General features: G+C 50.6%; 1 protein-coding gene across 2 annotated transcripts in view; it reads left to right on the top strand.

Moving 5' to 3' along the window:
* The first annotated feature begins 7,456 nt into the window (after nt 1-7,456).
* Nucleotides 7,457-12,208, top strand: part of TLDC2 (TBC/LysM-associated domain containing 2) — an 18,373-nt gene continuing 13,621 nt past the window's right edge. Inside the window, exons 1-4 of one of the 2 annotated variants that reach the window (XM_011929090.1) lie at nt 7,457-7,537; nt 9,242-9,397; nt 10,363-10,515; nt 11,911-12,006. In XM_011929090.1, the coding sequence (XP_011784480.1) occupies nt 7,505-7,537; nt 9,242-9,397; nt 10,363-10,515; nt 11,911-12,006 (438 nt within the window). In that variant the 5' untranslated portion in view covers nt 7,457-7,504. The remainder of the gene's footprint in view (nt 7,538-9,241; nt 9,398-10,362; nt 10,516-11,910; nt 12,007-12,208) is intronic. The other variant, XM_011929091.1, reaches the window with a different exon arrangement.

Here is a 12,208-nt window from a genome sequence, read left to right as displayed (position 1 = left end):
CTGGCTAACTTTTGTATTTTTAGTAGAGACAGGGTTTCACCGTGTTGGGCAGGCTGGTCTCAAACTCCTGACCTCAAGTGATCCACCCACCTCGACCTCCCAAAGTGCTGGGATTACAGTTATGAGCCACAGTGCCTGGCCCACTTCTGTTTTCTCAATGAAGAATGCAGTTGCCAGCCATTCAAGAGTAAGGGAAAGAAGAGATCTCAGAGAGTGAAAATCAAAACTTCCGGCACATGTCAGAGAGTGTCTGGTCATCTTATACTGACCTGAGGTTCAAAGGGGAGCCAGTCAGCCCAGTGAAGACTGGGTGTATTCCCTTTCAATCATTTTCTCTTTGCTAATTTCAAGTTTGTTTTGCATAGCTGAAATCTTACTGCCTATGCAATTTTGTATCCTGCTTTTTCACTTAATAGGGTAGCAGAAGCATATCCCCATACATTTATAACACATTTATAAGCTCTTTGCAAACATCACTTTCATATTTAGAAATAATCCACTGGGCCGGGCGCGGTGGCTCACACCTGTAATCCCAGCACTTTGGGAGGCTGAGGCGAGCGGATCACGAGGTCAGGAGATCAAGACCATCCTGGCTAACACGGTGAAACCCCTTCTCTACTAAAAATACAAAAAAATTAGCCGGGCGTGGTGGTGCGTATGCCTGTAATCCCAGCTACTCAGGAGGCTGAGGCAGGAGAATGGCTTGAACCCGGGAGGTGGAGGTTGTGGTGAGCCGAGATCATGCCATTGCACTCCAGCCTGGGCAACAAGAGGAAAACTCTGTCAACACACACACACACACACACACACACAGAAATAATCCATTGAACTGATGATGTTCCATGAATCACCTCACCTTTCCCCCTTTTATTGGACACTTAAATTGTTTCCTGGATGACTATTGCAGTTCTGAAAGAGGCAGCATGAGGTCTGGTTGAGAAGGCAAATTGCCGGTCGCAGTGGCAGCACACATAGTCCTAGCTACTGGAGAGGCTGAGGCAAGACAATGGGTTGAGCCCTGGAGATCTGGGCTAGAGTGTGCTATGTTGATTTGGTGTCTGCACTAAGTTTAGCATTAGTATGGTGACCTCCCCGGAACAGGGACCACTAGGTTGCCCAAGGAGGACTGAACTGGCCCAGGTAGCAGATCAAAACTCCCATGCTGGACCAGGTGCGGTGGCTCATGCCTGTAATCCCAGTACTTTGGGAGGCCAAGGCAGGTGCATCACTTGAGGGCAGGAGTTTGAGACCAGCCTGGCCAACATGGCGAAACCCTGTCTCTACTAAAAAAATGCAAATTAGCTGGGCATGGTGGCACACGCCTGTAGTCCCAGCTATGTGGGAGGCTGAGGCAGGAGAATCGCTTGAACCCAGGAGGGAGTGGTTGCTATGAGCCAAGATCATGCCATTCCACTGGATGACAGAAGGAGACTCCGTCAAAAAAAAAAAAGAAAGAAAGAAAATTTAAAATAGGCTGAGTGCAGTGGCTCACACCTGTAATGTCAACACTGGAGGCTGAGGTGGGAGGCTCACTTGAGACCAGGAGTTCAAGACCAGCCTTGGCAACATAGTGAGACCCTGTCTCCACAAAAATAAATACATAAATAGCATGATGGTGCATGCCTGTAGTCCTAGCTACTCAGGAGGCTGAGGGAGGAGGATTGTGTGAGCCCAGGAGACTGGCTGCACTGAGCTATGATCACGTTACTGCACTCCAGTCTGAGTACCAGAGCAAGAACCCATCTCAAAAATAAAGTAAGATAAATAAATAAATAAATAAAATAAAGATATAAACATATAAAAAGAAGGTAAACTTCAAGGCAGAGTCCAGACATCTGTCAGGCCCTCTGGTATCTGGAATTCCATCATAGAAGTTTTTGTTCTTGTTGTTTTGAGACAGAGTCTTGCTCTGTTGCCCAGGCTGGAGTGCAGTGGTGTGATCTCAGTTCACTGCAACCTTTGCCTCCTGGGTTCAAGTGAGTATCCTGCCTCAGCCTCCCAAGTACATGGGACTACAGGCGTGTGCCACCACAACCAGCTAAGTTTTTTTTTGTATTTTTAGTAGAGACGGGATTTTGCCACGTTGGCCAGGATGGTCTTGAACTCCTGACCTCAAGCAATCCACCTGCCTCAGCCTCCCAAAGTATTGGGATTATAGGTGTGAGCCACTGCGCCCAGGCTTTTTTTTGAGTCAAAAAGTCTCACTCTGTCGCTCAGGATGGAGTGCAGTGGTGTAATGTCAGCTCACTGCAACCCCCGCCTCCTGGGTTCAGGCGATTCTCCTGCCTCAACCTCCCAAGGAGCTGGGACTACAGGCATGCGCCACCACACTCAGCTAAATTTTTTTTGTATTTTTAGTAGAAATGGGGTTTCGCCATGTTGGCCTGGCTGGTCTTGAACTCCTGACCTCAGGTGATCTGCCCATGTTGGCCTCCCAATGTGCTGGGATTACAGGCATGAGCCACCGTGCCCAGCCTCCATCACGGAAGCTTTCTAGCATCCGGTTATGTGGCAGCTGATGTTGTTGCCAGATTACACGCTGAGTTTTCCTGACCATGAGGACAAATAATGAGACAGCAAGGCAAACCCCACTGGCTTCTCAAAGTGCTCAGTGGTTCAGGTGTTGAGCTTGGAGGAGGGGTGGCAAGAAGTGCTAGGCATGCGATCCCCAAGCCGTTTATAGCTTAAACACACATTGCAACAGCCATGTTTGAGGTGGCAACAGGGCACTTCGCTTACTTGTTTTCCCCATAATACATGTCCTTTTGGCATCCCACACTTCCCGGAGGGAACATTGGCCCAGGACACCCGGCCATGAGCAGGGCATCTGGGGACCCAGGTCCTCTCCACCAAGTCCAGCAGAACAGGGTCTCTTCCAGCTGTGGGAAGATGGCACAAGCCATCTGTGAAATGGTGGGCTCACCCACCTAACAGGCCAGTGACCTGGGCGCATTCCCCAGGGATTCCCACCCCAGGGGCAGGCTACTGAAGCCCCTTTCAGCTTTGAAGTTCTGTGAGTCAACAGCAGAGCAGTCATGGAGACCTTACTGTGAGCTGGAGACGGAGAAGTAGCCCCCTCTTCAATGGAGCGTCTACTGCACGCTCAACGTGGCTTCCTGTGTGTAACCTTACCTAATGTCACCACAGTCCAGTGAGAAACGTCCTCATCTCATCTGAGAGGGAACCAGCAGGGGCCGAGCCTGCCAGGCCTGGAGCACAGGGTGACTGACGGAGAACCCCACAACCTCACCCTTTCCTGTAGTGTTTGTAGATCACAGATTTTATTTTCTTTTATTTTTGAGACAGGGTCTCACTCTGTTGCTCAGGCTGGAGTGCAGTGATGTGATTTCACCTCATTGCAGCCTCGACTTTCCTAGGCTTAGGTGATCCTCCCATCTCAGCCTCCCAAGTAGCTGGGACTACAGGCATGTGCCACTACACCCGGCTAATTTTTCTGTAATTTTTTTGTAGAGATGGAGTTGCGTTGCGCCATGTTGTCCAGCCTGTTCTCAAACCCCTGGGCTCAAGCAATCCTCCCACCTGAGACTCCCCAAATCCTAGGATTACAGGTGTGAGCCACTGTGTCCAGCCATATTGCAGATTTTAACCTCAAGAGAATGGTCTTCAGTGGTGGGCATCAAGCTCCAGGACCTGGCATATGGCAGCTGTGGTGAGAGGCTTCAGGACAGCCAAGATGCCTGGTATCCCCACCTCTTTGGGCTGTTGGGGGCAGAGCTGGGGGCCAGAGGGATGACAAGGTCTTGTTTGTGTGTGCTTGTGGGATTTGAATTTCTGATGTGTCATAATCACTGCCAGGCCTTCCCAGTTGGAACCAGAGTGGGCACAGGGCCAGGGCTTGCTGCCCTCTGGGCAGATATAAGAGCTAGGGAGGAGAGCCTGGAGCCAGAGCCGGGGCAGAGGGGCCAGCCACCTACCCGGGGACCAGAGATCGGAGCTAAACCTGCCGCATACGGACCACCAGGTGGGCAGGGTCACTGCCATGTGCGGCCCCCTATCTGGGGACCAGGGAGATACGCTAAAGGCAGGGTGAGTACATTCTTCCACGGCCCCTATTTCCCTTCTCCCTCTGAGTTCCTCACCCTGCAACTGACCAAGTGACTGCCTGTCCCAGAGGCACCCAGGTAGAGGCTGAGGGGCCACTTGTCAGGGATTTGAACCCTAGACTCTCGAAGAGTCAGTGTAGGGAGATTGTAATAAGTATTGCCACTCACCCAGCACCCACAAACAACAAAAGGTACTGTTATCTCACCAAACCAAGGTCAGTAGGTTGGATGCCTGGCTTAGCACCCTAGCTCTCTAGGATTTAACTTCATTTACTCTTACAACTAGCCCTGATGTAGGTGTATATATTAATATTTACAGGTGAGGTGACTGAAGCACAGAGATGTAAAGTAATTTTCCCAAGGCCACACAGCAAAGTAAGTGACAAAACCAGGATTTGAACTCCCTGACTCCAGAGCTTGTCCTCTTAACTGCCATACTACAATGTCAAGTGACTGATGAGTTCCTTCCCGTTTCTTTTCTTTTTTTTTTTTTTTTTTGAGACGGAGTCTCGCTCTGTCGCCCGGACTGGAGTGCAGTGGCCGGATCTCAGCTCACTGCAAGCTCCGCCTCCAGGGTTTACGCCATTCTCCTGCCTCAGCCTCCGGAGTAGCTGGGACTACAGGCGCCTGCCACCTCGCCCGGCTAGATTTTTTTTTGTATTTTTAGTAGAGATGGGGTTTCACCGTGTTAGCCAGGATGGTCTCGATCTCCTGACCTCGTGATCCGCCCGTCTCGGCCTCCCAAAGTGCTGGGATTACAGGCTTGAGCCACCGCGCCCGGCCTCCTTCCCGTTTCTGAATGGCAGTTTCCTTATCTCTAGTCTGAGGGTTTTGAGGTTTGATGACCAGAAAGCTATTACCTTGAGCTTCCCTAAAAGTACTCAGACATGGGTCAACTTTAAGCACCTGGGTAAATTTGTTGGAAACACTTATCAAGAACTATGTGTACGGCCTTTGATCCAGCATTCAACTTTTGAAATTTATCATAAAGGCTGCAATCAGTTTTATGAACAATGTTCATTGCAGTTTTGCTAATCATTAGAGAAAATTAGAAATAAACATAATGTCCAACAGCAGGGGGAACAAATGATGAATGTCCTGTGATTAAATACTATGCAGCCACTCAAGGAATCATGCACTCCAAGAGCGTAGGGTACCTTGGAGAATTCTTGATTGTTGTTAGTAGAAAAAGTACTTTATAAAACTGTGTGGTTGGACGGGCGCAGTGGTTCATGCCTGCAATCCCAGCACTTTGGGAGGCTGAGGAGGGCAGATCATCTGAGGTCAGGAGTTTGAGACCAGCCTGACCAACATGGAGAAACCTCGTCTCTAATAAAAATACAAAAATTAGCTGGGTGTGTTGGCGCACGCCTCTAATTCCAGCTATTTGGGAGGCTGAGAGAGGAGAATCTCTTGAACCCGGGAGACAGAGGTTGCAGTGAGCTGAGATCATGCCACTGCACTCCAGCCTGAGCGACAGAGCAAGATTCTATCTCAAAAACAAAAACAAAAAAAACAAAAAAAACCTGTGTGGTCAATATGGTATGAACATATGGTGTGATCCCTTTGCAAATGGGTATACATGTGTCTATGTGAAATAAATATAAAAGACTGGCACATACACCCTTGGAGGTTAAGAGTTTATTTGTGACAGATAGAATTGTGAACATTTTTATATTCTTATTCTTTTCTGGTTTCTCAAATTTTCTACAATATCTAAATATCACTTTTTAATTAGAAAAAAAAAAAGCTTTGGCCGGGCAAGGTGGCTCATGCCTGTAATCCCAGCACTTTGGGAGGGCGAGGCAGGCGGATCACCTGATGTCAGGAGTTCGAGACCAGCCTGACCAACGTGGAGAAACCCCATCTCTATCAAAAATACAAAATTAGCTGGGTGGAGGCTGAGGCAAAAGAATCACTTGAACCAGGGAGGCGGAGGTTACGGTGAGCCCAGATGGCGCCACTGCACTCCAGCCTGGGCAACAAGAGTGAAACTCCATCTCAAAAATACATAAATAAATAAATAATTTTAAAAATATTTTTAAATAATCTATTCTTTTCTTTCTTTTTTCTTTTTTTTTTTTTACTGAACCTTAACAAAAGTTTATTTATGTTTCAATTTAGAAATGCATCTGTCCCCCCACCCCCATCTGAAACTAAATATGGAAAAAGAAACAAAGACTTAGTAAAGAAACTTTCTGTTAAATGACAAGCAAAGCAATGATGAAAGCCTAAAATACATCTACGTTTAGGATGCAAAGTAAAAATAGATTTTTTTTTTTTTTTTTTTGAGACAGGGCCTCACTCTGTTGCCCAGGCTGGAGTGCAGTGAATCTCGGCTCCCTGCAGCCTCCTCCTCTCAGGCTCAGGTGATCCTCCCACCTCAGTCTTTTTTTTTTTTTTTTTTTTGAGACAGGGCCTCACTCTGTTGCCCAGGCTGGAGTGCAGTGGCTGGATCTCAGCTCACTGCAAGCTCTGCCTCCTGGGTTTATGCCATTCTCCTGCCTCAGCCTCCTGAGTAGCTGGGACTACAGGCGCCCGCCACCTCGCCCGGCTAGTTTTTTTTGTATTTTTTAGTAGAGACGGGGTTTCACCGTGTTAGCCAGGATGGTCTCGATCTCCTGACCTCGTGATCTGCCCCTCTCGGCCTCCCAAAGTGCTGGGATTACAGGCCTAAGCCACCGCACCCGGCCACTCACCTCAGTCTTCCGAGGAGCTAGGATTAAGGCACAGGACACCACGGCCAGTTAATTTTTGTTTTGTTTTTTTTGTAGAGACAGGGTTTCACCATGTTGCCCAGGCTGGTCTCAAATTCCTGGACTCGAGTTATCCACCTCCCTCAGCCTACCGGCATGAGCCGCCGCACACAGCCAGATTGTTCTTTTGGTCTAGGCATGCCCCCTTCTAGCTTCCGTTCTAACATACTCATCGGCTTGGAGAGGGAAGTGAATGGCAGCCTGTCAGTCCCGCAAAGGCTTCTGAGATTATCTAGTTCAACATGTTACGTGTGGTAAAACTGAGGCTCAGGAGTTCAAATGGGCTTATGCAACGTCATACAGGGAACTAGAGGCCCCAGACCTCCAGCCTGGGCCTTAGTCATCTGGCCAATGGCCCACAGTCCCCAGGCCAGGCTGCCAGAAGGGCAAGGAGGTGGAAAGGATTTGCAACTAGAATTTATGGTGTACGGTTAATACACCATATTAGATGCTAACTGCAGTGAGGCCTTGAATGCCGAGTTGCTCACAGACCCACCCAGCAGCAGCTCGGCCTGGGAGTGGCAGGTGAGAGGGAGCAAAGGGCAGCTGAGGTGGACATGGAGCTGGCTGGGTGTGTCCCAGGCCTCTCCCTCTCATCTCTAGGCCTCACCTATCAGCGCTTCCTTCCTGGGCAGGGCTGAGGATTCACTCACTGCCCACGGCCGGCCGGGCAGGCACAGAAGAATGAGAGGCCTCCGCTGGCTTTACACTCGGCTGGTAAGTGTTCCAGCTCCGGCTGTGGTGCAGGTTAGGAGGTGGAAGGAGGTGAGGTCTCTGGCAGGCTGGGGCCTGGGCTAGGGTTGGATGCTGGTGGTGACTTGTTCCCCTCTCCAGTCCCTCCCTGGCAGGCCTGTGGTTTGGAGCAAGGACTGACTCAGGAACGTGAGGTCTTAACCCCCCTGCTCCAAGGTCCTCAAGGAGGACAGACCGATGTCTCTGTCCCTTCCTCCCTGGAGTGGGTGCTGGATGGAGCTCTGTTCAGAGCCACACACAGCTAGACCCTGCCTCAGGCCTGAGCCTGGAGAACAGAGCGGGGCAGGAGAGGGGGTCCTGTGCATCTCTCAGCCCCTGAGAGGTCTCTTCTTCCTGGGAAAAGCCTGCAAGGTCATTGTGTGGAGGCACGCGCACACATACATATACACACTGACACACATACACATGCAAACACACACACTCAAACATACTCAAATGCACTCACACACTCAGACACACACGCGCACTCAAATACACACACACATACACACTCAAATGCACTCACACATGCAAACACACATACAGACATACACACATTCAAACACACACACTAAACATGCACACACTCACACACACTCTGGTACAGAGTGGAAGCTCAATTGAATGAATGAGTGAGTGAATAATGATGCCCCTGATGGATGTACATATTTACACCATCTCAACTCACACAACCACATTGATATATAAATACACAAATTTACACTCAGTACCTCCTCACATTGATGTGCCTACACAACTCTATTCCAAGCCAACACACAATTCACATAGACAAATACATTTTACATGAACTTACATATATGATCTCACATATGACTGCGTGCATCATTTCACGGGCTTCATGGGGAAACCTTTGGGCTTCATTTTCTTCCTTTGGAAAATGCTGATAAATAAGCCGGGCGTGGTGGTTCACGCCTGTAATCCCAGCACTTTGGGAGGCCGAGCCAGGCGGATCACCTGGGGTCAGGAGTTCGAGACCAGCCTGGCCAACATGAGGAAACAGGCATGTTGGTGGGCATCTGTAGTCCCAGCTACTTGGGAGGCTGCGACAAGAAAATTGCTTGAACCTGGGAGCCGGAGGTCACAGTGAGCCAAGATTGTACCACTGAACTCCCGCCTGGGTGACAGAGCAAGATCCTGTCTCAAAAAAAAAAAAAAAAAAAGATGAAGAAGAAGAAATACACAGAGATCACAGACAGCGCACATTGAACACACTGAACACAGGCCTGGGCGAGGATGGGCTTTTTGTTGTTTTCATTATTTAATGTACAAACACACACAATTGAAGCTCCCAGGGCTGGGCCACCATCTGCCTTCTCCTCTGCTCCCAAGCTTAGAACTTGATCCCTGCCACCCACCCAGGATCCAGGGCAAACAGGCTGACAAACTGCAGGGCCTACGGCACCATCTGAGCCTTGTGGGGTGCAGGCGGGGGTCGGGGGGACTGTGCTCCAGCCCTGACCCGGCAGGGACCAGGGAGGAAGCAGGCTGGCAGCAGGGGCAGGATCCTGTCTGTCGTGGAAACCCCCAACTACCATGGGCTGGGCTGGGGGTTACAGGCACATGGGCAGGGGGTGATGAGGTGGCCCGAGGAGGCTCCTGGGCTCAGGAGATGGTAGAAGCTGGGACCTCCTGTCCCTGGACCCACCAGGCCTCTTTGTGTTTTCGCAGCCCACCCAGGTGGAGGACACCCTGTCTGGGGAGGAGGCTAACGAAGAGGAAGAGGAGGAGGAGGCAGCTCCAGACCCAGCTGCTGCTCCTGAGGATCCCATGGTGCCCCAGCTGACAGAAGCCAGCCAAGTTTTGAGTGCCTCAGATATTAGGCAGGTCCGGACACTGCCCATGGCACAAGAATTTCAGCCCTAAACCTGAGTCTCACCCTCCTGCCCTATACCAGCCACACCCAGGGGCACCTAGAGTCATCCTTGCTCTGTTCTCATCATGCATTACTTCTGGCAAATTGCTTCTTCTCTCGGGGCTTTGCTTCCTTTCTTGTAAAATCATCCAGTGTTGCTAGCACCTCCCTCTACACTGGGCCAGGAGGTTAAGGAGGTAAAGAAAGAGGCTAGGACAGGCGCGGTGGCTCATGCCTGTAATCCCAGCATTTTGGGAGGCCAAGGCAGGGGGATTGCTTGAGGCCAGGAGTTGGAGACCAGCCTGGCCAACATGGCAAAATCCTGTCTCTACTAAAAATACAAAAATTAGCTGGGCGTGGTGGTGTGCACCTGTAGTCCCAGCTACTCGGGAGGCTGAGGCACGAAATTTGCTTGGACCCAGGAGGCGAAGGTTGCAGTGAGCTGAGATTGTGTCGCTCTACTCCGGCCTGGGTGACAGAGTGAGACTCTGTCTCAAAGGGAAAAAAGGAAAGAGACTAATTCCTACATAGAAGCAGCCCTTGGGAACTGAGGCCAAGGTTGGAAAGGGGTGGGCGGATGAGACGATGGATCAGGCGGAGGGGTTCAGCATCTTTCCTACTCTCTGGCCTCTGGGGGCCGGGGTGACCGAGCAGTCCTGACCCGGGTTCAAATCCTGGCTCTGCCATTCACTACCCATGTGAGCTTTGGGCTAGTTGTTCCACCTCCCTGAGCCTCAGTTTCCTCATCTGTAACATGGGAATAATAACCCTTATCTCTGAGGGCTATTGCTAATGGCATGAAAGTCCCTAGGAACAGCAAACTGCTCTATCGCCTATAAAGCCCTGGGCTGGATGCACGGCGGCTGTCCAGGCCCATCCCCAGGATATGGCAGGAGGGAGCAAGAACTCCTCCATTCACCTCCAGCCCTGTCCCCAGCTCAGCTTTCACTTCCCACCAAGAGTCACCGGCCATCCCTGGAGTCTGGTCTTCTGCACGTCGAGGGACGGTTTCAGCCTGCAGAGCCTGTACCGGCGGATGGAGGGCTGCAGCGGGCCAGTGCTGCTGGCGCTCAGGGACCAGGACGGGCAGGTGAGCTGGGCAGGGGTGCCACTCGAGGCTCTGGGGGCACCCCACCAGGTACCCGTGGGTCCCGACCCAGCGCAGCTCAGGGATGAGCAGGCAGAGTGAAAGACTAAGTCACCTATAATGGACACTGATGATGGCAATGAGACCTGTCCACTCAGAGCCATTCCGCCATTTATGCATTCAACACATCTACATGGGGCGCCTTCTGTGTGCCAGGTGAGAGGTGGGATAGAGCAGATCAACCCAGAAGCAGCCCCAGCTCTCTTGGAGCTAATGGTCTAGTAGGGGAAGGGTCAGACAATTAAGCAAATACTCATTTGACTGTAAAACTGCATCTTCATCCTCAGAAGTAGAAGAAAGTGTGGGGGGTGCCGGGCACGGTGGCTCACACCTGTAATCCCAGCACTTTGGGAGGCTGAAGCAGGAGGATTGTGTCAGTCCAGGAGTTCAAGACCAGCCTGGACAACATAGCCAGACCCTTTCTCTAAAAATAAACAAAAACAAAAACAAACAACAGTAACAAAATTAGCCAGGTGCGGTGGTGTTTGCCTATAGTCCCAGCAACTGCAGCTGGGGGCATTGTAGGGGGGTTGAGGCTGCAGTGAGCCATGATTGCACCACTGCACTCCAGCCTGGGTGACAGAGTGAGACCCTGTCTGGAAAAAAAAAAAAAAAGATATACCCTGGCATTAAACTGATGTCAGAAGGAAACGTACCAAAATATTAAGAGTGATTATCTTGGGGAAGAAGGAGGAGGACTGGGAGATGGCTTTACTTTTTTTATTTTGCTTGTCTATAACTGCTACTTTTTTCCGTGATTACTTGCATAGAATATATATATATATAATTTTTTTTTTAAGATGGAGTCTCGCTCTGTCGCCCAGGCTGGAGTGTAGTGGTGTGATCTCAGTTCACTGCAACCTCTGCCTCCTGGGTTCAAGTGATTCTCCTAACTCAGCCTCCCAAGTAGCTGGGATTACAGGTGCCCACCACCATGCCTGGTTAATTTTTGTATGTTTAGTAGAGACAGGATTTCGCTATGTTGGCCAGGCTGCTCTTGAACTCCTGACCTCAGGTGATCAGCCCACCCCAGTCTCCCCAAAGTGTTGGGATTACAGGCGTGAGCCAACGCATTTGGCCTGGAGTAAGTATATTTAAGAAAAAGGAGGGCCCTGACCGCCCAGAGGAGGAAGCCAGCAGGACCTCTTCCTTGGGGAGCATTAAGGGAAAAGATGCATAAGGATTCCTCCTCTTGGGTGTGGAGCCCCCATGCCTCAGCTCTGCCCCAGCTTCCCAGGTGACCTCTAGGATGAGCCTGTATTACTAAACCCGAAGAATGAGGGTCGTCAGAGGACCCCCAGCTCCTTCCAGCTGCAGACTGCAACTTCCGCTTTCCAGATATTTGGAGCCTTCTCCTCCTCGGCTATCCAACTCAGCAAAGGCTTCTATGGTACTGGCGAGACATTCCTCTTCTCCTTCTCACCACAGCTGAAGGTGATGTTCCCAACCTTCCATGGGGGGAGTGGCGCGTGTGGCGAGACAAAGCTCCTGGGGTCCCAGTGGCCCCCAGCTCCATCCTCCACGATGGGCTGCCTGGTGTGCCACCATCCTTCCACAGGGGGAATGAGCAGGGCAGTAGTGGGCAGAGCATCCCCCTTGACCTGTCTGTCCTGCATTTAAAACATACTTGGTGGGT

The sequence above is a fragment of the Colobus angolensis genome, unplaced genomic scaffold (genome assembly GCF_000951035.1).
Source record: "Colobus angolensis palliatus isolate OR3802 unplaced genomic scaffold, Cang.pa_1.0 Scaffold8, whole genome shotgun sequence".
NCBI lineage: Eukaryota > Metazoa > Chordata > Mammalia > Primates > Cercopithecidae > Colobus > Colobus angolensis.
The sequence above is the reverse complement of the archived record's forward strand: the minus strand, read 5'-3'. Positions and strand labels throughout refer to the sequence as shown.